The sequence below is a fragment of the Dendropsophus ebraccatus genome, chromosome 2 (assembly GCF_027789765.1).
Source record: "Dendropsophus ebraccatus isolate aDenEbr1 chromosome 2, aDenEbr1.pat, whole genome shotgun sequence".
In the NCBI taxonomy this organism is placed as follows: Eukaryota; Metazoa; Chordata; class Amphibia; order Anura; family Hylidae; genus Dendropsophus; species Dendropsophus ebraccatus.
Window position 1 is genome coordinate 114,415,006 of NC_091455.1, and position 27,570 is coordinate 114,442,575.

Below are 27,570 nucleotides of genomic sequence, written 5' to 3' on the forward strand. Positions count from 1 at the left end.
CAGTGCTTATGCCACACTTATGGCTGCCAATAATTCTGGGAGCTGGATGGCTACCTGGAGACAGATCGGTGGCCCAAAAGAATGTGTCAGACCCCCCACAACCCGTCCACCATGATCCCCAGAACAAGGCCCTGAGTGTTTGTTAATAATGTCATATTTTACAGTGTAGCTTTAAAGTTTTATGAGAAATGATTATCAGGCAGCACTGGGTTCAATCCTCATTTTCGAAATTACTTCCATTTTGAATTTGTCGCCTAAATACCTTAACAGTGACGCCATTGTCTCCGCTCCCGGCTCTTTGTACCTGTAAATGCAGCAGTTTAGCACAAATCATAGCAGAACTGCAACCAGGAGACAATACAGCACTAAAAGTATATGCCTGTTTGGGTGGCCATGGCCCCCCCAGGTGCTCAGGGCCCCCAGAAAGCCACCCAAAACAGACCTATTATAATCTGCCGCTGGGACCCCTACCTAGTGTATCCAAAGAATGGGGATGCAATCGCCCCGCAATGAGTGGAGTGCTTAGCATGCCTGCACGGCCACCATGGCAGGTGCTCCACTCATTCCATGTGGGGACGCCTAACTGTAGTGTCCCAGTACAGGTGTGCCACTACGTCTGTTAAACCACCTGTATAAAGGTAACTCTGTCAGGTGTCACATCCTGGGATGATGGGGGCCTTTCCACACTATCATCACTTGGCACAGCTGAAGGTAAAGGGTTAACTATTGGTTTGTTCTTTTCACTGTTCAAACAATCACTGGTGCAGGTACCTCACACACTGTCCTTCTATTACACTTCTTCCTTCTCTTTTCTCTAGTATATGAGTGAGTTAGTTCCTGGTGGGAGGGTCTTTTGTAGTGATCTGCAATGAGGAGCTACACAGAGAGAGTTGCTGCTGCAGTCTACAGCCAGGCCGGGCTTAGGCCAGGGCCAGATGCGTAACTAATACTATAATGGCTGTTATGGGGCCTGCCGTATCATGAGGCCCCATGGTCTGCTCCTGCAATACACTGGACCCCCTGAGTCGTCATCATTTGCAGCACCCAGTGGCCGAGCTGCACTCCTAGGTTTGGCAAATGTCCCTTTAACTGCGAGCACTCCTGACCAGCGCTTGCAGTTATGCAGTTATGACTACACTTAATGGTTTAGTTTGCTATGGGGCCCAGCCATTTCTAGACGCCCCTGGCCAGGGCCCTGGTATGGGTCTTCTGTAGTCGAGTTGGAGAGAGTTAGATACAGTTGATTTCTTGTCCTTTAGAGTAAAAGTAACTATGCACTGCTAAGCCCACAGGTGGGGTAACTGTCACCTGGGTCAGCCTTGCCGATGCCTGGGATCCTTCTAAACAGTCAGGACAATTTGTAAAGTGAAAGGATTAATCCTCAGTGAGACAAAGGGACCAAGCCGAAGTATCCTACTGGTACCTGCTCTTACCTATATTGCACTGAAGTTCCAAGCAAAGCCATTCTTTGTAAGTGCTGGACTTTGTGCTAATTTTTCCTCCGCCACACCTGCACCCACACATTGTGCTACCAAGCAGTGAACTAAGAAACGTTTGGCGCCCTCACACAGAACATATGGAGCACCGGCAGGTGAAAAACGTCCGTTTAAAAAAAAAATCAAGACAGCCGTTATTAAAGGGGAACTCCAGAGCTCTAGAGGTAAAAAAAAAAGAAACTTTTGCAGAAGCATATAGCATTACTTACCTATATATCCCAGTTTTAAAACTACCAAAAATCCATTTGTTTGGGGGTGTTTTGTTCTGTATTGTGTTTCTGTACTTCCTGGTTGAGCAGTTCCCAGAATGCAGTACTGGGTCCAGAAAGCACTGCTTTCCCTCAGCTGTTCATCACAATCAGTAAAATTAGTGCAGCAGTTGCTTCTGGACGGTCAGAGATGGTGAAACAATCAGGGGATTGGGGATCCAGCCAAGCCTCCTGCTCAGCAAACACACACAATGTGAGAGAGAAGCATGGAATCTTTGTCTCCTACGGTGGGAGAGCAGAAGGAGCAGGAGACAATGTGAATTGGCATAGAGGCCAGTTTTCTTCATTTCCTGGATTTTTATCAGCTACCAGTGTGCCAGAACCGCACAGACATGGTAATACATTGTATAAACACATCTATATAACTTTTAATGTACTTTTAATGGAATTTTTTTTTACTTAAGCCGAGTTCCCCTTTAATGATTATTACCCCTAGACGACCTAGGACTTACCGGTACGCCCTGGAAGTCTGTGCCCAGATGACCCTGGGCATACCGGTACGTCCTGAGCTATGAAGCGCTCCAGAGCGGAGCGCGCTTCATTAGGAGGTGGGGGCCCTCTGCAGTGAGCCTCACCGGCGCCGGCGCCTCACCGTTAATAACAGGCTGCAGCGATCGCGCTGCAGTGTGTCATTAACCCCTTAAACATTGCGGCGTGTCCGCGGCGTTAAAGTGTAAGTGACAGCAAGGTGTTCCCTGTCACTTACCGATCGGGACCCCCGCAGTGTGACTGTCGGGGTCCCGAACGTTAAAACGGACCGCCGGAGGTCTCTCACCTTCTTCCATGTGGTCCAATCGGCGCTTTGCTCAATGAGCCTGCACAGGCAGGCTCAATGACCAGACCGCCTATCACACTGATCAGAGCAGTGAACATGATAGCAATGATCAGTGTATGAAATGAAAGTAATATATGTAAAAAAATGTATATGTATAAAAAAAAAGTTAAAATCACTAATAAACTACCCCAAAGCCCCTCCCCCAATAAAAGTTGAAATCACCCCCCTTTCCTATTATATAAATAAAACATATAAAAATAAATAAACATCTTATATATCGTAGGGAGTGTAATTGTCCGATCTATTAAAATATAACAAGCGTCATCGTGAACGGCATACACGAAAAGAGGAAAAAAGTGCTCGGATTACCGATTTTGTTACATTATTTATAAAAAAATTTTTATAAAAAGTGATCAAAACGTCCGATCTTCACAAATATGGTATTAATAAAAACTAGAGATCATGGCGGAAAAAATGACACCCCATACAGCCCCATAGGTGGAAAAATAAAACTGTTATAAGCGTCATAATAGGCCCATTTTATTAATAATTAATTGCCAAAAAAAGGATTTCATTAAAAAAATATATATAACATTAGAGAATCTGTGTAAACCTGCATATGGTTGTGTTCGGACTGACCTATAGAATAGTGGTATCATGTCGCTTTTACCATATAGTGCATTACGTAGACACAGAAACCCCCCAAACGTTACCATATTGCATTCTTTTTTACGATTTCACCTATTTATATCTTCATAAATAATAATTTTGAGGTTCCATCATGCATGTTATGGTAAAATGAAAGACGCCATTACAAAGTACAACTATTCCTGTAAAAAACAAGCACTTACATGGCCCTGTAGATAGAAAAGTGAAAGTGCTAGAGCTCTTAGAAGGGGAGGAGGAAAAAACGAAAGCGCAAAGATCAAAATTTTCGCGGTCCACTGGGTCATTTTGGGCCTGGTCCTCAAAGGGTTAAAAATGTCTGTCAATGGCGTTTTTTTTTTTTTTTTACCTAAAAAAGATGTTGCGGGAACATAGTCTTAGACTGAAGTGGTTGTGAATTAGTCACACATGTTCACTGCTCTGTTCACTCTCTGTGGGCATCTGCCAAAGTGTAGCACTGTACTCGGCTATCTTCGGCAGCTACAAAGACAATGAGTGAAGCAGGAGAATGCTTTCTACGATTAAAGAAGAAGTCCAGTGGATTATGAAATCTGGCAGCCAGCAGGGCTGAAATGTAATTACAAGTACTAACTTACCTTTCCCCGTGCCTGTGGTGAGTAGCAGGACCAGCCCCTGGATCCACGCTGAAAAGCATTTCCCTCAAGTTGTGATGACGTCACGACTTGGGGAAAATGCCTGCCTCGGCTGATGGACTGGCCGCTCAGCCAATCAGTGACTGGAGTGGTGTCCCACCCCAGTCACTGACTGGCTGAGCGGCCAGTCCATCAGCCAGATCTGGACATGTCAGCTCCCGAAGCCTGGCGGGTATCCTGTGGCCGATCCCGCCGCTCACCACAGGCACGGGGAGAGGTAAGTTAGTACTGAACTTACCCTATACCCCTTACATATTATGGCATGTGACTTTTCATAGCTGAAAGAAAAAGCAGTGTTATCCATTGTTAATAGTTTATTTCATTGTAATTGGTAGATTTTCAATCATTGTATATATTCAACCTTATGCTTGTGGTACACTGAGCAAACTGAATCAGTAAAATATCAAAGTACATGGTTTATTGTCATGTTAAGAGCATCTTCAGCAAATTATACAATAAATACATCAGGAAAAACAAATCAACATACAGTACATGTACGCAAGCGTTATGGCACTCTATGAGAAACAGATTGCTGTTCTGAGACAGTTTCCTCAAACTACAAGTAACCATGGCAGAAAAGAAAATGCAAGTGGTACTTTTTTTTTTTCCTTTAAATAATAAAGTGCATTTTTAGAAATCACTATTTTTCTATGCCCAGCGCACAGAGTCAGGTCTACTATGAGGGAAAGGGATAGGAATTTGTGAATTTTGGATGGCACAAGATTATTGTTTCTTATCCTTAATATTACCTTAGCCTATTCTTTTGCTTTTATACTATGTTTTATTTAATTTAAGTGAATTCTGAATAATATGTTCCTTGTATGGCAATGGATACAGGTAACCTAATGGCAAGCTATCTAGGTAAGGGCCTCTATATATATATGCACAGGACATTCTATGACTTTTGATGGTATTAATAGAGCATCAATTGGTCCTTGGGGTTCATAGACCATTACTTGGATCTGTCACATAATAGATCAGAAGCAAATATAAAAGCCATGAAGCTACTGTGAACAGAGCCAAAACTGTAAATGTCAAAGATATGACATATACATGACATATATGTTCCTGTTTATCCTCCCATTGCAGTATACATATGCGTTACAAGAACACTACAGTCAGTTGGATTATACCAAATCTACCGTTAATGTATTTGAATTATTATCTTCAGGATAAATGTCTTTTTGTAAAGCTACTTTCTACCAAGTCTAATAGGCCTGTGGTAACATGATATCAGTAGAGAACCATAGCATTCTGTACTGTCCCACTACCTGGCCTCATCCACTAGTATACAGTACTGACCGTCTGTGCCACGGAAGCAGGCTATCATAATCCACATCACAAAAGCAACATCATAATGGTCAGCCTATAAAGGCTTAACATCACAGTAAGTCATACAGATTTAGGCCATGTTCACACATGGTATAACACCGACCGCTCTGTGACCCGCCCGCATCCCAGTTCAGCGATGTACACAATGGAGGACTGACATCTCCTGTGCGGCCGCAATGTCAGTTGTTCGTGCGGCCGGTTAGAATCCCAGCCGGAGTGTATACTATGTGTATACACTCCGGCTGGGTTTTCATTCATGCTCATAAAACGTATGTTTTGTATAAATCAATTTGCAACAACGGTCGTGATTTATACAAAACATACGTTGTGTGAACATAGCCTTAAGCTAAAGTGCAATATGACTACACTGCATCAACAAGGTTAACATGAAGTTGTATGTAAGATCAAAGGTAATGCAAAGTGATATCAGGAATTGGTCTATATGACAGCCTGAGCCCTGCAACATGTATAAACATGGATGTTGACCTGTGTGAGCTAAGTGGATTTAATACATGTCATATCTTTTTGCAACCATTCTCACAGCTGGAATCATCTTGATGAATGATGAATGATGTTGCTCTCTTTCTACTGAAAATGTTACTTTGCTAAAAAAAACCTGCTACTTTTGAAGGACTTGGCTTCACAATGGGAACTATGCTTTTAGTTCTTCCCAATCTATCCTTTAAACCTGATGCTGGGTGATGAGTAGACTATAAGGCACATAACTATTGAAAGTCATTTCACTGTGTACTCAATAGAGGGCAATGAATGACAAGAACAGAATGGAACGGAGAGTTTGTAACTGAGGTTTGCTGATCGCAATGACAATATCTTTAAAACACCTGTCCTAAAACTGAAATTCTGCAATGATAATGTCAAGTACAATCTCCTTCTTCAATGATAACTAATCCCTACAACCTATAGCCCTCTAATATAATGTAGACATGCGGCTTAGTGTGTATGAATGGGGGCCTAGAGTGTGTGTTAAGGGCCCTATTCCACAGTAACGATAATCGGCCGGATCGGCCCCATTTGGCCCGATTCGGCCGATTATCGTTCGGTGAAATAGAGAGAACGATCAACCGATGATCATGTCATCGGCTGATCGTTCATTTAGGGCCAGACCTAAAATCATCGTTCCCCCACTGCGCATCGCTACGGTTGAATAGCGGTGCGCGGCGGGCGACCGACGATTTGACAGCAGCAGCAGCATCATCATACATTACCTGCAGGTCTTCTCCGCGCTGTCTTCATCCCAGGGTCCCGCGCTCTCTATCTTCTGAATGGCCGGTCAGCTGACGGAGCGCTCAGCCAATCACAGGCTGGGACCGCCGCGGCCTGTGATTGGCTGAGTGTGGCCTGTCAGCTGACCAGCCATTCAGAAGATAAAGCGTGCGGGACCCTGGGAGGAAGACAGCGTGGAGAAGACCTGCAGGTAATGTATGCTGCTATTGTTACCGATGTCCTTGCAGCCCTCGCTCAATGATCATCGGGCCGTGGAATAGGCCCAGTAAACGAGCGGCGATCTAGCAGATCACCGCTCGTTTACATCGTTGATCGGGCCCTCCTCGGCCCGTGGAATAGGACCCTAAGGCTGGGTTCACACTATGTTATTTTCATCCGTGTTTGCATTTGTGTGCATCTGTTTTTCCAATGACATCCATTAAAAAAAAAACAGATAAAAATGCATCTGTTTTTTTCTTTAGCGTACATAAAAATGTGATCAACTACATTTTTGTGTACGTTAAAAAAAACGAATGCGTTTTGATTATTTTCTTTTTATATCGAAAGTCAATGGAAAAAAACAGATCAAAACAGATGCACACAAATGCATCAATTTTTTTCATCTTTTTTTTTTTTTTTGCAAAAAGAGCTGAAAAAAATGGATAAAAGAAACAAAGTGTGAATCCAGCTTAAACTGCCTAGCATCAATAGTTCACAATAGAGGCTTTAGGCTTCCCTTAGACACAAATCTTGCACCACATTTTCTTAGACTGCAAGAACACAATAAAAGCACCCCTAAAACTGCCAGCAGTTTTTCATGTTTTTTTGGTGGTTTTTCTGTTTTCTCGTTTTAGTTAAAATTACTATAGGCATTTTTTTTTATTACAAGTCATATGATTTTTTTTTTCAACACGGTTTCAGGATTTCTATTGAAGTATCAGGGAAAAAATGGCAGAAAACATTAATATGAATATAGACACAAATGTGTATGTAGTAGGCTTTCTTCACATCAGTATTCTTACTTTCATTTATAATGCGCTGGGCCTGTCACACAACGGACTCCTCTAGAATCCGTGAAAGGCAAATTTCATCCCTGTAAACCATATTATAATAGTACCATAGGTGGTACATGATCCAATAAAAATGTTTCATGGTGCTGAACCCTACTCCCAACTTGGTAACCTACACAAGAGAATTACAGAGGCATGATGGTCATCTCTAGTTTGGTATCCACACTTTACAGATGGTAAGTTAAAACATTTAAAGTTCACACGTATAGGATCTGCAGCAGATCTTCAGCAGATTTAATGGTGCAGATTTGAAGTTGCAGATTCAAAGCAAACCTGCAGCTTCATATCTGCTGCAGATACTGTACGTGTGAACCCACCCTGAGGCTATGTTCATACAGCGTAAGAGACCGGCCGTTCCGTGACCTGACCGGGTCACAGAGTGGCTGGTCTCTAAAAAGATCATCCGGATGATCTTTTCGGCCGCAGGGTTCTGATGCAGGCACATCCGTGCGCGCCTGCATCAGAACTCTCCACTGCACACAATGGAGCAAGCGGCTGGAGCCGCTCGCTCCATAGTGTGCACTGACATGGTTTTCTACGGCCGCTATTCACTGAATAGCGGCCGCAGAAAACTGACATGTCAGTTGTTTACGGCGCTGCTAGGGTTCCCGGCCGGAGCGTATACACATAATATCCCATAAACAGCAATGCAACGTATAGTCCCATAATAATCGGCCGCGATTTTACAAAAATATACATTGTGTGAACATAGCCTAAAGCTGAAAAATAAAACTATTTGTGTAAATACAGTGGCCCCTCAACTTACAATGACCTCCAGTTACAATAGTTTCAACATACAACATTCCTTTCTGGACCATTGTAACTTGAGACCAGACTCACCATACAACGCTACAGGCAGGATTAGCAGTTTATGTAAATAACTAGATTATCAACCTATAAAAGTGGACATTTTTCTGGTTTTAAAACCGAAGTGCATGCAGTGATTGACTGTCTAGTAGCGCCTCCCTACAGTACAATGTGTTACTACATGTCCTCTAGTGCTCTTTACCTGTGCCAGGGTGAGTTGCTCCATTGAGGGCAGCTTGATTTTATTTTTCTGGGCCCCTGTGTGATTTGTATAGAGCCCTGAAAACACTGCAGTCTTCTACATAGAAAGTAATCTACAGTTTCCAGTAGCTCCTTCTGACTGTTGTATGTAAGGACATGCTTTATCCATATTAGTTATCTGCTTATTTTTATATAAATCTTCATTTTTTTATCCTTTTAGGATGACATTTTGGGGGCTTTAGAACCAATTACCAGTTTTCCATAGAGTTTTAGTCTCAACATACAATGGTCGTCCTGGAACCAATCAATATCGTATGTTGAGGGATTACTGTATATGTTATGTAAGAAAGTCTAATATCCTTTACCATTTCACTTATGGTGACGAGACAGGAAAAACCTGACTGACAAGAAGCTTCCCAGCCACATGATATACTTATCACAGTCATCTGCCTATTTATTGACATAAAGCAGATCGTTTAACACCCAGCTTTGCTTAAACATGTTGTACAGTGAATATCTATTACCTATTGTGAAAGCAAGATTCTGCTCCAATCTTTATCAACATGTCCGTGCAAAATAGGCCATTGCAATTCCCCATAATGGGATCTTCTTGGCCATTGCATGCTGCGATTTAAAAATACGTCAGATAAATTTCTCCTAATGGAAAGAATAATTTAGCCCACATAAGCCTTATACTTATATCTAGTCATTGTGGTCAGGACAAATAGTAAGTATAATATTGCATTCTTCCCTATTTAAGGTAATATGCGGACTGCTGATCATGTGCTAATACTAGCAATTTGACTGTGTCAACCGATAGCTATGTGTGCAAGCCAATGTGTTCAAAGTCATCTCACTTAGCCATAGTGCTTTTATGTGTCATAATAGCTGATTAATAACACAGACTTCAATGAAAGATCTAATGATGAATTTTGAATGTCTTCTTACCATAGATCTCATGACCTGTCTAATTTATTAAAGTGCAAAGATAAGTATACAGAGTCCTTCAGCACAACTATTAAACGTTGCATATGATCCTTTATGGCTCTTTTGGAAGAATTGCCATTGACAAGTATACAGAGAAATCCATGTATGTATATGTATACCCATTACCATTGGAGATTTTATTCTTCTTAACATCCTACTATTACTATCTCTAGCTGGATGGGCCTCACTGCTCATAAGAGAGTAAAGTCATCTGATTGTAAACCTTTGTAATACACAGGTGAAAAGATAAAAATACCAAGATATTTATGCTTCTTTTCCCTATAACATATAAGGACTATGGCTCATTCTTGCCACATATACATTCAAAACTCCATGCAAATCAAGACACAGTAAGGATACGGCCTGTGGAACAGCTGAGTCCATTTGGGTCTAAAGTGACAACACATTCTATGGGGAGCAATGCTTAAAGCTTCAGCATTTACGATTCTCATACTTAATCTTGTTGCTTTTCTACTTTACTTTCTCCTACTCTTTTGATTCCATCTGTGAGGTTTCTTAGTTGTTTTCCCTCACAATCTATGACATATGGAGTGACCATTGCTATATGTTAATGACCCCCAAGTAAACTGGAGAGAAATCCTGAAGATGGCTTCTTGCCCTCGGATTCTGGACTCGATGAATGTCCCACTTCATCGTCTATATCCTCCAGCTCTGACTGGTCCAAAAGTTCAAAGTCATCAGCTTCCTCTGCGTCAGTATCCTCAGGTAGGCCAGCAGCTGGAGGCTGTGCACAGAGCAAGGCAGACTGTAACTGGTCAGTGATAGCTGCAGTGACGGCAGCCGTAATGGCCTCGCCAGCAGCACCAGCGATCAGGTTATATGACTGTTCAGTGCCCAGAAGGATGGACAACCCAGCTGCTGACTGCTGTTCAGCATTCGATTTATGACTTTTCTCATGCTTTCGCTTTAGGGTTGAAGGTATGCCTATACTGGAGTCTTCATCATTGGATCCCGAACCATTCTCTGGAGAGGGGAATTCATTAAGGTCTCTAGAAAATACCTCCTCCTCACTTGGTCTATCAAGGTCTGCATGAAAGAGTAACAGTTATAAGAATGTGTATATTATATTGTATAACAGTGTGTGAAATAAGGAAACAATGATTATTCTTATTTTTTGAATACATCTATCTGTCAATACAGTGCTATGAAGAAGTATTTGCCCAAAATGGTGGCAGAAATGTATACAGGTTTGTACATTACAAATCTCACCTGCCACTCCATCCAGCAGGGCTTTTGGGGTTTCTGTACTAAAGACTGCAGGGGGCCCTAGTGGCTGAACCCCTTTCATCTCCAATGCCGCTTCCAGTAATCCCTCAGTCTGAAGTGGAAGCCAACTGTCTGGGACTCTAAGTCCTTTTTGGTATGAATATTTGATACTTATAATATAGCCTCTGTTCAACATAACAATTGGCATTATGCAATATTACCTATGCAATGCAATAGTGGGCTATTCTGTATTGTTTTTAGGGTTGCACTAAAAGCTCTTAATTTTACATGTATTTACCACAGGTGATTTGGTATTAATAGATAATATCTATATCATAGTCCTTGCTGAGCATAATTAATAGCACTAAGTAATTTTGCCTATGATATGCTATATGTGCACTCATACCATCTGATGTATCGGTCTGTGGAGTGTACCCTTCGGAGAGGTTGAATGTTCCATTGTCTGTCCAGGACAAGTCAGAGGGTTCCGTTCCAGAAACTGAAAGTTCTTTAGCTACTATTTCTGGACTGATCTACAAAACAAGAATTGTATATGGTGAGGATATCTCACAGTATAAACTCAATCTATCTAAGAATATTTAAAGGGAAACTAACATCAGGTTTGTACATACCTGCTAGTGCGTACCTTTAGGTGTTTTGATGCTGATTCCAAAGATAACCATTGCTTGTTAAGCTATTCCACCAATCACGGCCGTTGTTGCCGATTTAAAAAACAGCCATGCTTAATATGAACCTTACATTGTGCTGCCCTCTATGGAATCCCGGCCAGAGTGTATACACATAGGGGGACATTTATTAAGTCTGGCGTTTTCTGCTCCGGGCTTAAAAATGTCCCTGCATCGCCAACACTCTAGATAAATCCTGTGCGCACCACAGGATCATTTTCCAGCTTGAAAAATTATAAATTAAGGGGACCCAGAGTCCTCGCCCCCCCCCCCACTACACCCCCTACACAGCCCCTCCCCGCCCCCCTGGCGAAGCAGGCAAAAAATGTCCTGATGCTAAAATTTATTCTCATAACGGCCATTTGCGAATAAATTTGTTTGCATCTGGCCATTTTTCGCCAAGAAATAAAACTTTTTGCCATGATAAATGTCGCCCATAGTATACACTTCGGACGGGATACCTAGCGGCGCTGTGAGAAACCGACATGTCAGTTTTCTGAGGCCCCTATTCATTGAATAGCGGACGCAGAAAACCCTCCTCCCCCCAGTTGTTGCGAAACTACAATTCTCATTAGGCCTGGTCAGCTAAAGGTTTGGCTGCCCAGGCATGATAGGAATTGTAGTTTTGCAACAGCTGGAGGGCTGTGGATTTGGCACCTGTGCTATGCCTCATAAATGATTGTAACATACACCCTTGGTTCACAGATGCTTCTGGGATTAAGCAATATGGAACACAGAGAAATATCTGACATACAGAACAGCCCCACTTAATAGGGATCATTTAAGGGGCATGACAAAAAATGCACAGATTGGTGAGCTACTATAGAGATAATACAGTGGTACTACTGGATATGCTATTTTGGTGTGTACTGTACCATCTGTTATCTTGAAATCATTCTTATTTTGTTATTGAAAAGCCATTAGAACATCATGGAAAAACTATTCACTGTGTTGAATCAGAGTAAAATGTGTCTCACTGGAGAGACTGTCAAGCTGGTGCAGGGAGTCTTAAAGGGGTTATCCAGCGCTTCAAAAACATGGCCACTTTTCTCCCTCTCTTCTCTCCAGTTCAGGTGTTGTTTGCAATTGAGCTCTATTTACTTCAATGGAACTGAGTTCCGAACCCCACCCAATCTGGAGACAAGAGAGGGGGAAAAGTGGCCATGTTTTTGTAGCGCTGGATAACCCCTTTAAAAGCCTGATGATGATCCCTGGGTAAAAAAGAAAGCTACCTCCAATAGGTGGCATTGGAGAGCAAGTTCAGGTGTTATGTCTAGTGCAGGTCATAAGGGGCAGTGCATGAGATAGGGATTTCTTAGTTTATGTTTTCTAGAATACCTACATCATGCACTACCCCTTCCGCACTTCTGCACTTAAAAGGGATTCTCTCAACAGAAAATCTCAGATCTTACTGATTCATAACTCATTTCCTTAAAGTGCAGGCCAGACTTTAAACTGTCAATCAATTGTAATATAGCTGCACTTTAGATTCTCCTCCATTCACAGGGTGTTAGTCACCTGAGGGCACAATGCGGAAAGCTCCAATTCACTTTCATCTTCTACTGGAATAGTTTCTGTCTCTTTTTCTATAAAAATAAAAATACATCTTTAAAAGACCTTCTAAATTTTAAGTATTTTAGTCACTGGTAATTCTTAGATTTGTAGTCACTTTTATGCATAAGATGTAATATAGTCTAGTACACAAGATCTTGTTCTAAACATTTATGACTTTAGATTTATGAAATTTAGATTTATGAAATCTAAACATTTACGACTTTTACTCAAGTTATAAAAAGTATTGGTATTTATTATAATTAAGATGACGTCTCCCATAGTTTGCATTGCAATGAATAAATGGGTATGGAATTCTAGACAGTTAAACCCCTTACCATGTTTAAAAGAAAATTGGTAAAATGCACAGTATGCAGCCCATGTATTATATGTCATATAGATTTCACACAAAGAATTTCCAATGAAAACATTATCTGACAACCAATGTGTACTTCTTAAGCATGTGCTGTATAGACTGGTAATCTCCAAAAATGACAAGCATTCTAACAACACTGATCTTACAATGACCTTACATGGGCTAAAAATGGAAGCATCACACTCTAGGTGGGGTTTAGTCATGTATAAACCCCTCAGCTATTGTCTACGAGTGTGTTTACACACACAGACTTATCTGACAGATTTTTGAAGCCAAAGCCAGGAATGGATCTGTAAGCGTCAACAGTGTCCCTGACAACCATCATCCCTGACTTTTTGACTTCCCCTTGGATCATGTTTTTGTACTACGCAGACCGCTATTTGCCGACCCGGACCTCTGACCTTGAGCATTTGTGTTTTTGTCTATCTTGTCTTCATTTTGTGTACGTTTATACAGGTTAGGGACTGTCAATCAGTTGTCTGCTGCCGCCTACGGCAGTTGAGGCTGTTAGGCAGGGACAGCGGGGCAGGTGCCAGTACCAGGGCTGCACCAGTCTACAGTCATCCAGTTCCCTAACACTGACTATACATTTTGGCTTCACTTGTGGGAACAGTTTTAAATAAAAAAACATCTAGAAAAAGTCTATATGGAAAGCTGCATTGTGGTCCTGCATTCACAGCTTCCCAGTTAAAGTTAATGAGAGAAAAAAAGCAAAGAACATGTAATAGCCAAGGCCATGTTCCCACATAGTAAGACACCGTCCGTTCTGTGACCAGGTGGGGTCACGGAATGGCCGATGTCAGAGAAGATCATCCCAGCCAGTACTGCAATACTGGCCGGATGATCTTCCCTGTTGCTGAATTGCGCACCCGCATCCCAATTTGCCGTTGCACACAATGGAACGCTCCATTGTGTGTACTGACATGTGGTATACACTCCGGCCGGGATTCCATAGAGGGCAGCACTACGTAAGTTAGGTAGTAATCACGGCTGTTGTTGCAAATCGGCAACAACGCCACGATTAATACGTAACTTATGTAGTGTGAACATAGCCTAATGCTGCAAACTCTAAAAACCAAAGTGTGCCCATAAAAAAACTTGCTGTTAATTGCACCCTGCTGCTGATCTAAAGCATAAAACAAGATAACACAAACCAAGATGCATTTAAATATATGTTTTACATTTTAACATAGACTAAAGTAACATCTGGCCACAAAAATGGTGTTAAAAATATTGTGGGAGTTGCCATACAAAAAAATAAATTTTTAGTGTTTTCCTGGCTGGCACACCTTTCCTCCCTATCCGTCTCATAATAAATGACAGTCAGAGAAGCCCTGGCAGGAAATCACACACATTAGCCACAAGCATTTATATAGGTGCATGCAATATAATACCTGTAAACGAGCGCCAATCTGCCAAATCGGCGCTCATTTACTGGGCCTATTACACGGCACGATAATCGTTTAACAAGGGCTGCAAGGACATCGATACCCATGTCCTTGCAGCCCTTGCTTAAACTATATACTTTACCTATCCACGCTCCAGGGCTGCTCCTGCGGTCTGATTCTCCCCGGGTCCCGTGCGCTCTAGCTACAGAGTGGCCTGTCAGCTGACAGGCCGCTCAGCAAATCACAGGCTGGGACCGCCACGGCCTGTAATTGGCTGAGCGGCCTGTCAGCTGACAGGTCACTCTGAAGCTAGAGCGCACGGGACCCGGGGAGAATCGGACCGCAGGAGCAGCCCTGGAGCGTGGATAGGTAAAGTATATCGTCAGTCAGCCCGACAAATATAGGTTCTAACCTATATCAACGATCAGCCGATGATTGTTGTCATTGGCTGATCCTTGTATTTATTACACGGAGCGTTAATCGGCCGAATCGGGCCAATTCGGACGATTATCGTTCCGTGTAATAGTACCCTTAAGGTCCGTGCACAAGATTTCCTGTCAGGGCTTGGCTGGAAGCTTGACAATGCCTCTCAGCCTGACCGAATAAACTTGATGTTTGCAGTTTTCACTGCACAGACAAGTAGCTTAAAGGTACCAGCGGTCTTCATACACGTGATGCTGTACTAGGCTACGTTCACATAATGTATGAACAACGAACTTTTTTTGCATTTAAAAATTACGGTTGTAGTGAGTGTCAAACAACGACCGTTGTTGTACTGAAAATTGCATTGACTTCAATGCACAACAGCCAGAAATAATTGACATGTCAATTATTTCCATGGCTATACCGAACAACGTCCATGCACTGTGTGAACTATGGCTGTTGTTTGCATTGACTTCAATGCAACACATTTTCCTATGACTAGAAGGGCCATTCTTTTAATCACAAACAGCGACTGTTCTTTTCTTAAAAAATACACTGTGTGACCATAGCCTTATAGAGTATAGTGTAAGGGTTACAGTTGGTTACAGGTTCCCACCAAGGTCATCACCTACAGAGGATAACAAGCTGTCCTCTGGATCGCTAAGGGTCTATTCAGTTCAGACCCTGACTGATCCCTAGGACATATTTGTCCCTGGAACAAATTAAGCATATTGTGATGCCAGCATTCCATTTATTCCCTATGGAGCCACCAAACTTTTCCACGCCTAGCACTTGGCAATGTTTGGTAGCACCACAGACCATTCCAGGTCACATGTTTTGTCACCCAGCATTAGCCCATGAGATCAGAGTGTTTCTGGAAAAAAAAAGTTTCAAAGCTGGAAAAACCTATGTAAAGCAAAGTTTTAATGTGTGTAGTGAACGTTCTGGAACTATATGTAAATTTAGAACACACACACAGTACACTTACTGGATTTGGCTTTCATCCACAGGTTCACAAATAGCTGCAAACCAAGCTCCAGTTTCTGCAGAACTGGCTTCAACTTGCTGCACGCTTTCTGTCCAATCTCATTGCATTTTAATAATGGACACAAGAAGGCAGACAACACTGCATCCAAAAAAATAAGATGATTTACAATCATGCTCTGAAGTTTTTCTAAATCAGTTTTGCAGTAAGAATTACAAAAGACATAAAAAAGTTACAAATAAAGAAGAACTCTGGACACTCTTTTCAGCATGGCTGGGAGGGGGTAGGTGAAAACAATAACACTCCCTGGCTCCAGCACTGAAGCTCGACGCTCCAATCCGCAGCCGCTTCCTGGTGGTAGGAAGGAACCTGGGACGTGGCAGGCCCACTCAGCCATGCAGCAGAAGAGGTGGGACACCCGGTCCCTTCTCACCACCAGAAAGCAGCTGGGGACTCGAGGCAGACTACAGCTGTCAGAGCTGGGGAGGTAAGGGGATGTTTTTGGTTTCACCCATCCCCTCCCCGGGCATATTGAAAAAAAAAAATTTCTCCTTTAATGGTTATTTATATAAACACATACAAATTCCCTTAACAGTTAACAGATGAACCATCTGTATAGAGACAGATTCTTCTCACATATAAAATGGAAGTAGCATTTGAAGCTCACACCACAGGAATCTGTTTCAATGTAGAGGGCCATCACTGTTAGTGCCATTATTAGTAAGTTTGATTTATTAAAGCAAATAACTAGCAGATAGTGTTAAAAATGGTGAGTGACTGTGTTTCTCCATTGTCATAAAAACATGTACTATTTAGCTCGATACTATTGAATGTGCATGCTACTTATCATGTTTATACTGTAAGTACTTACATATAAAATAGGAGAGGACTACTCCAGGAATGTAGCTTCCCAATAGAATGAAAAACATACATACACTGCAGACCAAAAGGCAAAACTGCAAAATACATATAGGACATATAAGATATGACATCAGAAACATGTCAGAAAGCAATGTGAGCAGAAATAGGCCCCCCCGGTCCATCTAGTCTGCCCCTATATTATTTCTTTTACTGTCTTAGGCTGGGTTCACACACAGTATATTTCAGGCAGTATTTGGTCCTCATGTCAGGTCCTCATTGCAACCAAAACCAGGAGTGGATGGAAAACACAGAAAGGCTCTGTTCACACAATGTTGAAATTGAGTGGCTGGCCGCCATTTAATGGCAAATATTTACTGTTATTTTAAAACCACGGCTGTTATATTGAAATAATGGCAGTTATTTACCATTATATGGCGGCCATCCACTCAATTTCAACAGTGTGTGAACAGAGCCTTTCTGTGTTTTCCATCCACTCCTGGTTTTGGTTGCAATGAGGACCTGACATGAGGACCAAATACTGCCTGAAATATACTGTGTGTGAACCCAGCCTTAGGGTAGTTCTATGTTTATCCCAGTCAGTTATACATTCAGTCACTGTATATTTACCAACAACATCAGCTGGAAGTTTCTCCCAAGCATCTACTACTCTTTTAGTAAAGTAATAGTTTCTCATATTGCTTCTGATCTTTCCCCTCTAAATTCTTAGACTGTGTTCCCTTGTTCTTGTGTTTAGCTTTTTATGAAAAATACTTCCCCCCGAACCTTATTTAGACCTTTAATATATTTAAAGGTTTTGATCATGTCCCCCATTCTCCCACACTATACAAATTTCCCACTAGGCAAAGCCACTGCTTAGCTTGCTTTATAACTGGGGTAAATGGCTCTCTATGTTCTACCTCTATGTAGACATTATTGTGTTTTGCTTGCTGCTTTAGACTTCTGAGAACGTTCTTTCCTACCCTAGTGTCAGGCATAAGGAATGGTTTCAGAACCACAAAAGGCCGTTCATTTCCTTCCTAATATCATGCCATTCCTCCTATTCCTATGTCTGACAACATATGTCAAACTATCTCTGAAATGCATACTGGCCTGCCATTCAATTGGAGAATGACAGCGCACATTCCTAATGGATGCTGGGAAGTTCCTGTACATACAGTGCTGAGACAATGATGCGGTTCAGACATCAAGAACGTAAGTAACAGTATCCAGCCAATTTATGGTAGGTTTGTGCAAAAGAAGCTGTTCAAAAGTGTTGTGTGTAATGAGAGCTCATAGTCTATACTATTAATTCACTATTCATTCATGACTTTGCTTATCTTATTGAATTAGTGCTACTCAAGCACATGTGATAGCTATCGTCCGAACATTTGATCAGCTGACAGCTATTTAGGTTAACACATTATATAAAAGGTTGCTAGTTGAACAATCTTATCACAGACACAGCCATCCACATTTCAGTCCATATTTTCTGTGAGGGTACAAACACACTGGGCGGATCCACAGCGGGTTTCTCAATGCGAATTTGCAGCAAGACCTGCTGCAGATCCCAGCCCAGTAAACTCGCAGCAGGATGGACAGCGTAACTCGCAGCAGGATGGACATCACGCTGCAAGTTTGTCAGCAGCCCGTCCGTTAACCCCCGGCCGCCGGAGCGTATACGTCACCTTGTCCCTGCTCCGGCTTGCTTCGGTGCTTCTGGCAGGTCCCGCTCGGCTAATCAGTGCACTGCCCCACCGCAGCGCACTGATTGGCTAAGCGGGACGTGAAGACGCCCGGAGTCCCGAAGCAAGCCAGAGCGGGGACCAGGTGAAGTATATGCTCCGGCAGCTGGGGGTTAACGGACGGGCTGCTGACATACAGCGTGATGTCCATCCTGCTGCGAGTTTATCTGTCAATAGAGAGTACAGGGCAGGGATCCGCAGCGGGTCTCGCTGCAAATTCGCATCGAGAAACCAGCTGTGGATCCGCCCAGTGTGTTTGTACCCTTAAAGTTATTCAAACTGTCCACATACATGTACACGATCAATGACATCGGACGAAGGACAAACAATCTGGGAATATTCTGGAACTGTTCTGTGAACACTTAGGGAATGTTCCGAAAATACTTTGTGAATGTTCTGAGAATATTCTTTACGAAAAGTCTGTTAATGAATAAAGGCTCTTTCTTGAACGATCAATCTTTCATCCAACTTTTGAAAAATTTCTAACACAGCTGACATCTTTTCAGATGATAACAGTCTGTCATCAGTTGGCTAAAATGATCATTCGTTGATAAATTTCAGTCGACAGACAATCGCTTTGGTTAAAATTGTCCACTTTTATCAACTTTATTCGAAGGTGTATGGTCTCAGTCCCTCTATGCACAGGAGCATTTGGATAGGCCATTTTCATATGTTGAGAATGAAGAGAAGAAGTGTAAACAGCTATCAGACTCTTCTTAGTGAGAATATGTGTTCAGAGGGATACTTGTTCCTGATATCTAATACGTGCAAAAGTGCCAATAAACATCTTGTTGTATTCAAGTTCTAAGGATATAGGGTAGGGGGCGATAACTACATAACTTGGAATGTAGAAAAGCTGGGGAACTACCTCTGACATACTACAGGCCACACCTAGTCAATACTTTTGTACATACTATATACATACATATAGAATCAGCCTAATGTTCGTCAGCAAACCTCACTGGTAACCACCCAGCTTTTCAAAGCTCCTGAAATAATCTGCCTAATTATGCAGTGATATGGGAAAAGGGAGGTTATTATATCATATCTATGAAGATTTGCCTTTGATGGCCTTTGAAAACCATGGTGGTTCCCTTAAACTGGCTGTGTAAACGCTGCTGCCCTAATGCTACATGTGTGCATGTATAGAATCGGGACAACAGCATACTGTATGACAATCAGTGTGATTGCTTTTAATCAAAAATGCCTTTAAATATTACAACTGGTAGTGAGGTACTGCCAGCTGGTGCCATGATGTGTACTACTTCTGTGCTACTTTTTATTGGTTTTTCAAGTTTTCAAACTGTGACCTCAAAACAGGAGCAAGAAAATCCTTGCTGTATATTCTTGGCTTGGACTACGTGTATTGGTCTTTTGATGGTACAAATAGTACATTCTATACATGTCTAAAACTACTAACATCACCAAGTGGATAATATTTAATGCCAGTGTCTGACTCTGACTCATTGGCATGCTCATCTTATAAAGACTATATCAATGACATACATTTGCTTAGTCATGTACTTAGCTACACTACTATTTACTATATAAGCATTAATGGTATAATGGAATGTGTGAAATATGGCAGCCCGTGCCTCACTCTGTGACCATCCAGAAATTGGGAAGGGCTGTACAGTGATGAAATAAATCATACATCACTACAAGTGCCAGGATACACCCTTCTACTTAACAATGTAGTTGGTGCCTTAACAAACACCCCCTCTAACCCTCTAACAGTGATATAACAGTGACAAGTGGAGGCATGTGTGCTTCAGTAAGGAATTATATGATTAGATTACATTTAGGACCAAAAATGTCTATAAAAAAACAGTCGGGGAGTTGCTTTAATTGTGTATTTTATGTTCCGACTGTAACAAGTCATCAGCCTGGCTCCAGTTTTATAGCTAATAAACATGCTAGTACATTATAGGTATATAACTGAGAGGTGATGGCCACCCAAAGACATTTATACACAAAGACACACAGGCATGTCAGAATCCAAATAAGGGTGCCATGATGTCTTTAATCCTATTTCACCCGGTCTTTTTCCTTATAGGATACACCCTATTGTTGTTGCAGTTGTTCAAATAAATATGGGAAGTACAAATTTAAAAAATAAAAATATATACTGCAGAGACATATAACAGTCATACCTTGCCTGGATTTTGCTGTTTAAAATGAGATAATTCATGGAGAAATATTGTGTAGCTTGACCAAGATTCTGCAATGCATTGGCTAAGTCGAGGTTTGCATTCTGAATTAGTGCTGATCACCTCCCACCTAAGGAAAATAAATCGCTAAATCAAAAAAATTGTTTATACGAATAAATACACATTTATTATAGTCAGACATATATGTACAACCCTTTGCAAAATGGTGGATTGCCAGCTCTTTTACCTCATAACAAACACATAAATCAATTCTTATTGATGCAAAATAATGTTGACACTTCTCCCACTATATCTATAGTAGGAGTCTCAGCACTAAAAACCCGGCCAACCTAACCTTTTGATGTGTCTACATGACATATAAAAAGTGTTTTATAAATGACAGTAACAATAATGATATTCTACATCAGGGGTGTCAAACCCAAATAAACGGTGGGCCAAAATTAAAAAATTAGACAAACATTCTATGTATAAGTGGAGTAAGATTTAGTTATTGTTGTCGGCCTTGTTTTATTAGTTATGTATATTCGTGAATTTATACTCCTACTGATACTTTGCTTCTGTACCAATGCTATATTATGTGAAACTCAATAAAATGTTTGAACTATAAAAAAAAAAAAAAAAAAATTAGACAAAGTCGCGGGCCAACCTTGATATTTATTGAAGAAGGCATGCACTGTCAGATTAGTGTGTAGTGTTCCTGGCACTGTCAGATTAGTGTGAAGTGTTCCTGGCACTGTCAGTGATGTGTACTATGATAAATGAAAAGATAAATTGCTATGATATTGTTGAACCCCAACCCCAATGGTTACCCATTATTTCCCCCAAGCAGTAGGTAATCCCACAACTGTGCCCTATGCAGTAGCCAATCCCTCCAATAGTCTCCCACATAGTAACCATCCCAATATTGCCCCACATAGTAGTAAGTCCTACTATTGGTGCCCCTCATAGTAGCCATATAGTATCCAGTCCTCCCAATGGTGACCCATATAAAAGTCAGCACCCCCAAATGTCCCATATATTAGCCAGCCCTCCCAGTAGTGCCTTATATAGTAGCCAACCCCCAATAGTATCTTTTATAGAAGCCAGCCCTCCACAATAGTGTCTTTTATAGGGGCCAGCTCTCCAGAATAGTCTTATATAGAAGCCAGTCCTCTCCAATTGCCTGTTATATAGTAGCCAGCCCTCCACCATAGCCTCTTATGTAGTAGCCAGCCCTCCCCCATAGCCTCTTATGGAGTAGCCAGCCCTCCCCATAGCCTCTTATGTAGTAGCCAGCCCTCCCCAAGTCTCGTATATAGTAGCCAGCCCTCCCCCATAGTCTCTTATATAGTAGCCAGCCCTCCCCAAGTCTCGGATATAGTAGCCAGCCCTCCCCCATAGTCTCTTATGTAGTAGCCAGCCCTCCCCCATAGCCTCTTATGGAGTAGCCAGCCCTCCTCATAGTCTTATATAGTAGCCAGCCCTCCCCCATAGCCTCTTTTGTAGTAGCCATCCCTCCCCCATAGTCTTATATAGTAACCAGCCCTCCCCCATAGTCTCTTATGTAGTAGCCAGCCCTCCCCCATAGCCTCTTATGGAGTAGCCAGCCCTCCCCATAGTCTTATATAGTAGCCATCCCTCCCCCATAGCCTCTTTTGTAGTAGCCATCCCTCCCCCATAGTCTTATATAGTAACCAGCCCTCCCCCATAGCCTCTTTTGTAGTAGCTAGCCCTTCCCATAGTCTCCTATGGAGTAGTCAGCCCTCCCCCATAGTCTCTTATATAGTAGCCAGCCCTTCCCCATAGCCTCTTATAAAGTAGCAAGCCCTCCCCCATAGCCTCTTATGCAGTAGCCAGCCATCCCCCATAACCTCTTATGTAGTAGCCAGCCCTCCCCCATAGACTCACCCTTCCTGCAGCCCCAACTGGCGTGGGAGGTGCCCGGCACCGGCCGCATTCTGACAACACCGCATCTTTGGTGCCAGATGCGCACAACGTCATTGTGTTTCCAGTGCCAGACGCGCACGACGTCACCGCGTTTCCGGTGCCTGGACAATTCTTACATACTGCTAGGCCGCAGGTTAAAAACTGCCTGCGGCCTCTTATGTAGTAGCCAGCCCTCCCCCATAGCCTCTTATGGATTAGCCAGCCCTCTCCATAGCCTCTTATGTAGTAGCCAGCCCTCCCCAAGTCTCGTATATAGTAGCCAGCCCTCCCCCATAGTCTCTTATATAGTAGCCAGCCCTCCCCAAGTCTCGGATATAGTAGCCAGCCCTCCCCCATAGTCTCTTATGTAGTAGCCAGCCCTCCCCCATAGCCTCTTATGGAGTAGCCAGCCCTCCCTCATAGTCTTATATAGTAGCCAGCCCTCCCCCATAGCCTCTTTTGTAGTAGCCAGCCCTCCCCCATAGTCTTATATAGTAATCAGCCCTCCCTCATAGCCTCTTTTGTAGTAGCTAGCCCTTCCCATAGCCTCCTATGGAGTAGTCAGCCCTCCCCCATAGTCTCTTATATAGTAGCCAGCCCTTCCCCATAGCCTCTTATGAAGTAGCCAGCCCTCCCCCATAGCCACTTATGCAGTAGCCAGCCATCCCCCATAGCCTCTTATGTAGTAGCCAGCCCTCCCCCATAGCCTCTAATGTAGTAGCCAGCCCTCCCCCATCGACTCACCCTTCCTGTAGCCCCAACCGGCGTGGGAGGTGCCCGGCACCGGCCGCATTCTGACATCACTGCATCTTCGGTGCCAGATGCGCACAACGTCGTCACGTTTCTGGTGCCAGACGCACACGACGTCACCCCGTTTTCGGTGCCTGGACAATTCTTACATACTGCTAGGCCGCAGGTTAAAAACTGCCTGCGGCCTACAAGATTATAATATGTGAAGTTCAACGAGGCCGGTACTGCAGTACCTGCTGGATTAACTTAATTTCTTTTGAAAAATTGCCCCAAGTTCCTATTCCTACTTGTGCATTGACTGGGTGGAGGTAATGATTGGCATCTCCCCTTGTCAGACGTTATCCAGACAAAAGTTCCAGCATTATCTCCTTGGTCAATGCAGATTGGTGACTCATCACTAAATATCACTTTCATGCAATTTCCAATACTCCATGATTGTTTCTTTTAGATCACTGTAACCTAATTTTCTATTGTTTTTTGATTTCTCTTTGATAATGCTGAGTTACAATACTCTGTACAACAGTAGTGATACAATGTACGGACGGTATCAGCAGAACCCTGATGAAAGTGCACTTGTGGATAGCCATAGGAGTATAGAATCAAACCCTCTATTTTATTCAACCATATCCTTTTTCTTCATTCATCTTCTCCCCTCCTCCGTACACTGTGGAAAAGGGGCAAATTTTAATAAATGTCCCCCCAAAATGGGGCAGGCGAGGAGGCAAGGCTAGGAGGAGGCATGCCCCCCCCATCCACATCCCCCCATGTCTGATTTATCTACACAGGTAGGTATAGATTTGTTGTGGAATGCCTGCGCAGGCCTAGTGCCAGAAGTAGCCCCAGTACGCCGGTCTTGATAAATGTCCCTCTTTAAGAATTCTTAACATTTCTTGAGTGCAAAATTATTTTACAATAATGGCAGGCCTGAAATTAATTCATGTTAGTATTGCCAGGATGACTGCTATGACTGCAGCATTTTTTGTCTTTTGTGGCACCCTGCCAAGCTACTGAAACAGAACCAGTTTAGGCACACACTTGGAGACAAACACAGAGCGGTCACCCGTCAGCTGCAAAACACAGCTGCCGCTCTTTATCACTGTCATTTCATCTTATGATTTCCCATTCTGTACAGATGACTAATGTCCTTATACTGTTGTGTAGTAAATGGGTGGTGAGGCAACCCTATGGTGTGGCCACAGCTACTGACCAGCCTCCAGACCCACCTCCTAAAGGTCACAGTCTCAGGTTGCAGATTTCCAAATCAGCAGCTACTGGAACAATCTAATCATGTGAGTAAATAGTAAATACCATGTGGTCACTATTCCAGTAAACCACCAGGAACAAAAAGAGGAAAACATCACAGTGGGTAGAAATAGAGGGCAGCATTAGGTGGATATCAATGTTCAGTTAGTGGTAGAATGAAGACATCATGTTACTATAGCTTCAGGCAGCTCTGCTCCTTAGGGTGAGTTAACAATGCGTTTTTGCAATCCGTTTAACGGATCAGTTTTTTTTAACAGACAAAAAAATAGTGTCAGCAACGTTTTTGCGTCCGTAAAAAAAAAAAACGGATCCGTTTTGATGTTTTTTTTATAATGGAAGTCAATGGAAAAACGGATCAAAATGGATGCACACAAATGCATCCGTTTTTGCAATCCGTTTTTTATCCGTTTTTTTTTTCAAAAAACGGATTGCAAAAACGGATTGCAAAAACGCAGTGTGAACCCAGCCTTACTATCTCTCTTAGTGCAGGGAAATATATTTCAATGAACTGATGGACAGTCACTGTCTAAGGGGGTCTATACCTTTGTAACTATGTTTTTTTCTTTTTTAAATTTCTCTGATACATATAAAATGTAAACCAATGTAGAACTATTGAGAGAGGAGATTTATTAAGCATTCTTCATAGTAAGATTCTCTATCTTGCCCATAGCAAACAATTGGAGCTCAGCTTTCATTTCTTATATTACTCTGATAAAATCCATATCGTGGTAAATACTTGTGAACAAAGTATTTTAGGAATTGTTAGAGCTGTGAGCCTTCGGGAGTCAAAAGATCCCTTCTTCAGACAAGTTCACAAATGAATGACTTACAGAAACAGCACAACATTTTAGGGATGTTACAAACAAAAAAGGAGAGACCTCTGTGAGTAAGGAAGGAAGGGGGGGTGGGTGAGGGGGTATATCATCATGTGGATCCTCTGTACCGTTACCAGCGATGGCATAAACCACACCAGGGAGCGGAGTCTAAGGGGCCGCTGGTCTTCACCAGAGCCCGCCGCAAGGCTTGGTTTGCTGGTGACGGCGGGCAAGGTGAGCAGGAGCAGTAGGCAAGTGATAGTGCAGATGGTGGTCTTAGGCGTAACCGCAGGTGACAGAGGCAATGGACAGGAACAACGGACAAGGGCAACGGACAGGAACAACAGGGAGCTGGGCCAAAATGCTATGGGAAGCATGTGGAGGCTCCAACACGAGGGACAGGGCATGCTGGGATTTATAGGGAGTGATTATGTCCATACACCAATTAGGGGCGGACTGGCCCTTTAAATCTGAGACAGCGGCGGGGATGCGCGCGCCGGCCGAGACAGACAGCGACAGGAGCGGGGCGAGGTGAGACGCCCCCGCGGGCCGAACTAGCAGCGGCATCGGGTCCCTGCACGTGGACACCGGCGGCTGCATGAGACAGGGAAGGGGTGAGGCGGCCCGGAGCGCGGGACGCCGCTGCAGCCCTGACACATCACAATAAAGGCAATAAAAAGGACTTGTAAATTAAAGCTTATGTAGAAGTCCAAGATTGTTGGTCAGTTCAGTCTTATCTGTGGAGTGTGTCCATGTAGTGGGTCATAAATCCAGGTGCCAGGTTTATTCCATGTGTTAATGACTGGAAGGTTTTTATTAATTTGAATTCCCACACTTTCCTCTCTCTGTCACTCTGGAAGTGACCTTTGAGGACCATAACCTTGAAATCTGTTATTCTATGGTCCAGTCCTGAAAAATGTTGGCCTACAGGGGTGTTGAGACTTCTTTTTATTGTATGTCTATGTAAGTTCATTCTAGTTTGTAGTTTCTGTTTTGTTTCCCCAATGTAAATCCCTGTGGGGCATGGTGTACACTTTATCATGTAGACCACATTAGAGGATGTACATGAGAAAGCATTGGTGATGGTATAGTCCCGCTGTGTATTGGGGATGCGGATTGTGTTTGTTTGTAGTATGTGGGGACATGTGCTGCATTTTCTGTTGTTGCAGGGGAAGGTGCCAGGCTCTGTTGTTGATGTCAAAGCACTTTTTACGAGAAGGTAAATTTAGGGGCTGTTTGAATGAAAGAAGAGGTAATTCTGGGAAAACCCTCTAGAATATTGGTTGGGGTTTAGCAGCAATCTTTTTTAGGATCTTCATATGAGGGTTATAGGTGACCACTAATGGTACCCGCCTGTTCTCCTCCTTTTGCTTATATTCCAGGAGGCTTTGTCTTGGAAGTCTTTTGGCTCTGCGGATCTGTTCATCTATAGTTTATGGATGGTAGCCTTGTTTTATGAATATCTCTCCTAAAGGTGATAGGTATGAAGGCTGACATTTGATTGGCTGCTATGGAAAACAAGAGAATCTTTCTATAACAATACTTTATAAACCTCCCCAATGTGTCTCCATGGTTACAGACTATAAACAAACTCTTTTTAGTCTGATCCTAAATTTATACTCTATTCCATCTCTCTTCTGATTCCTGCTTGCAATGTTACCAAGATGTAGGGAATATATGGATGGAATTCTTTCTTATTATCTTAGGATAGATATATGTTTATCCCAGACAGGTTTACATTCTGTTATTGTAGATATACCTACCACATCTGCTGGAAGTTTGTTCCAAGGATCTACTACTCTTTCAGTTAAGTCATATTTTCTCACGTTTCTTCTGATCTTTCCCTCAACTAACCTCTCACTGTGTCCTCTTGTTCTTGAGTTTATTTTTTATAGTCCCGCTGTTCATTTTTTTTCTAAAACACTTGCCTCCTAAACCTAAACATAT

The 27,570-nt window shown here is 42.6% G+C and overlaps 1 protein-coding gene across 1 annotated transcript in view; it reads right to left on the minus strand.

The window, feature by feature from the left end:
* Positions 1–4,155: 4,155 nt before the first annotated feature.
* Positions 4,156–27,570, minus strand: part of RETREG1 (reticulophagy regulator 1) — a 30,394-nt gene continuing 6,979 nt past the window's right edge. Inside the window, exons 2-7 of the mRNA XM_069958143.1 lie at positions 20,873–20,999; positions 16,988–17,072; positions 16,120–16,257; positions 12,912–12,979; positions 11,114–11,240; positions 4,156–10,527 (exon numbers count right to left, since the gene is read on the minus strand). Of these exons, the coding sequence (XP_069814244.1) occupies positions 10,049–10,527; positions 11,114–11,240; positions 12,912–12,979; positions 16,120–16,257; positions 16,988–17,072; positions 20,873–20,999 (1,024 nt within the window). The 3' untranslated portion in view covers positions 4,156–10,048. The remainder of the gene's footprint in view (positions 10,528–11,113; positions 11,241–12,911; positions 12,980–16,119; positions 16,258–16,987; positions 17,073–20,872; positions 21,000–27,570) is intronic.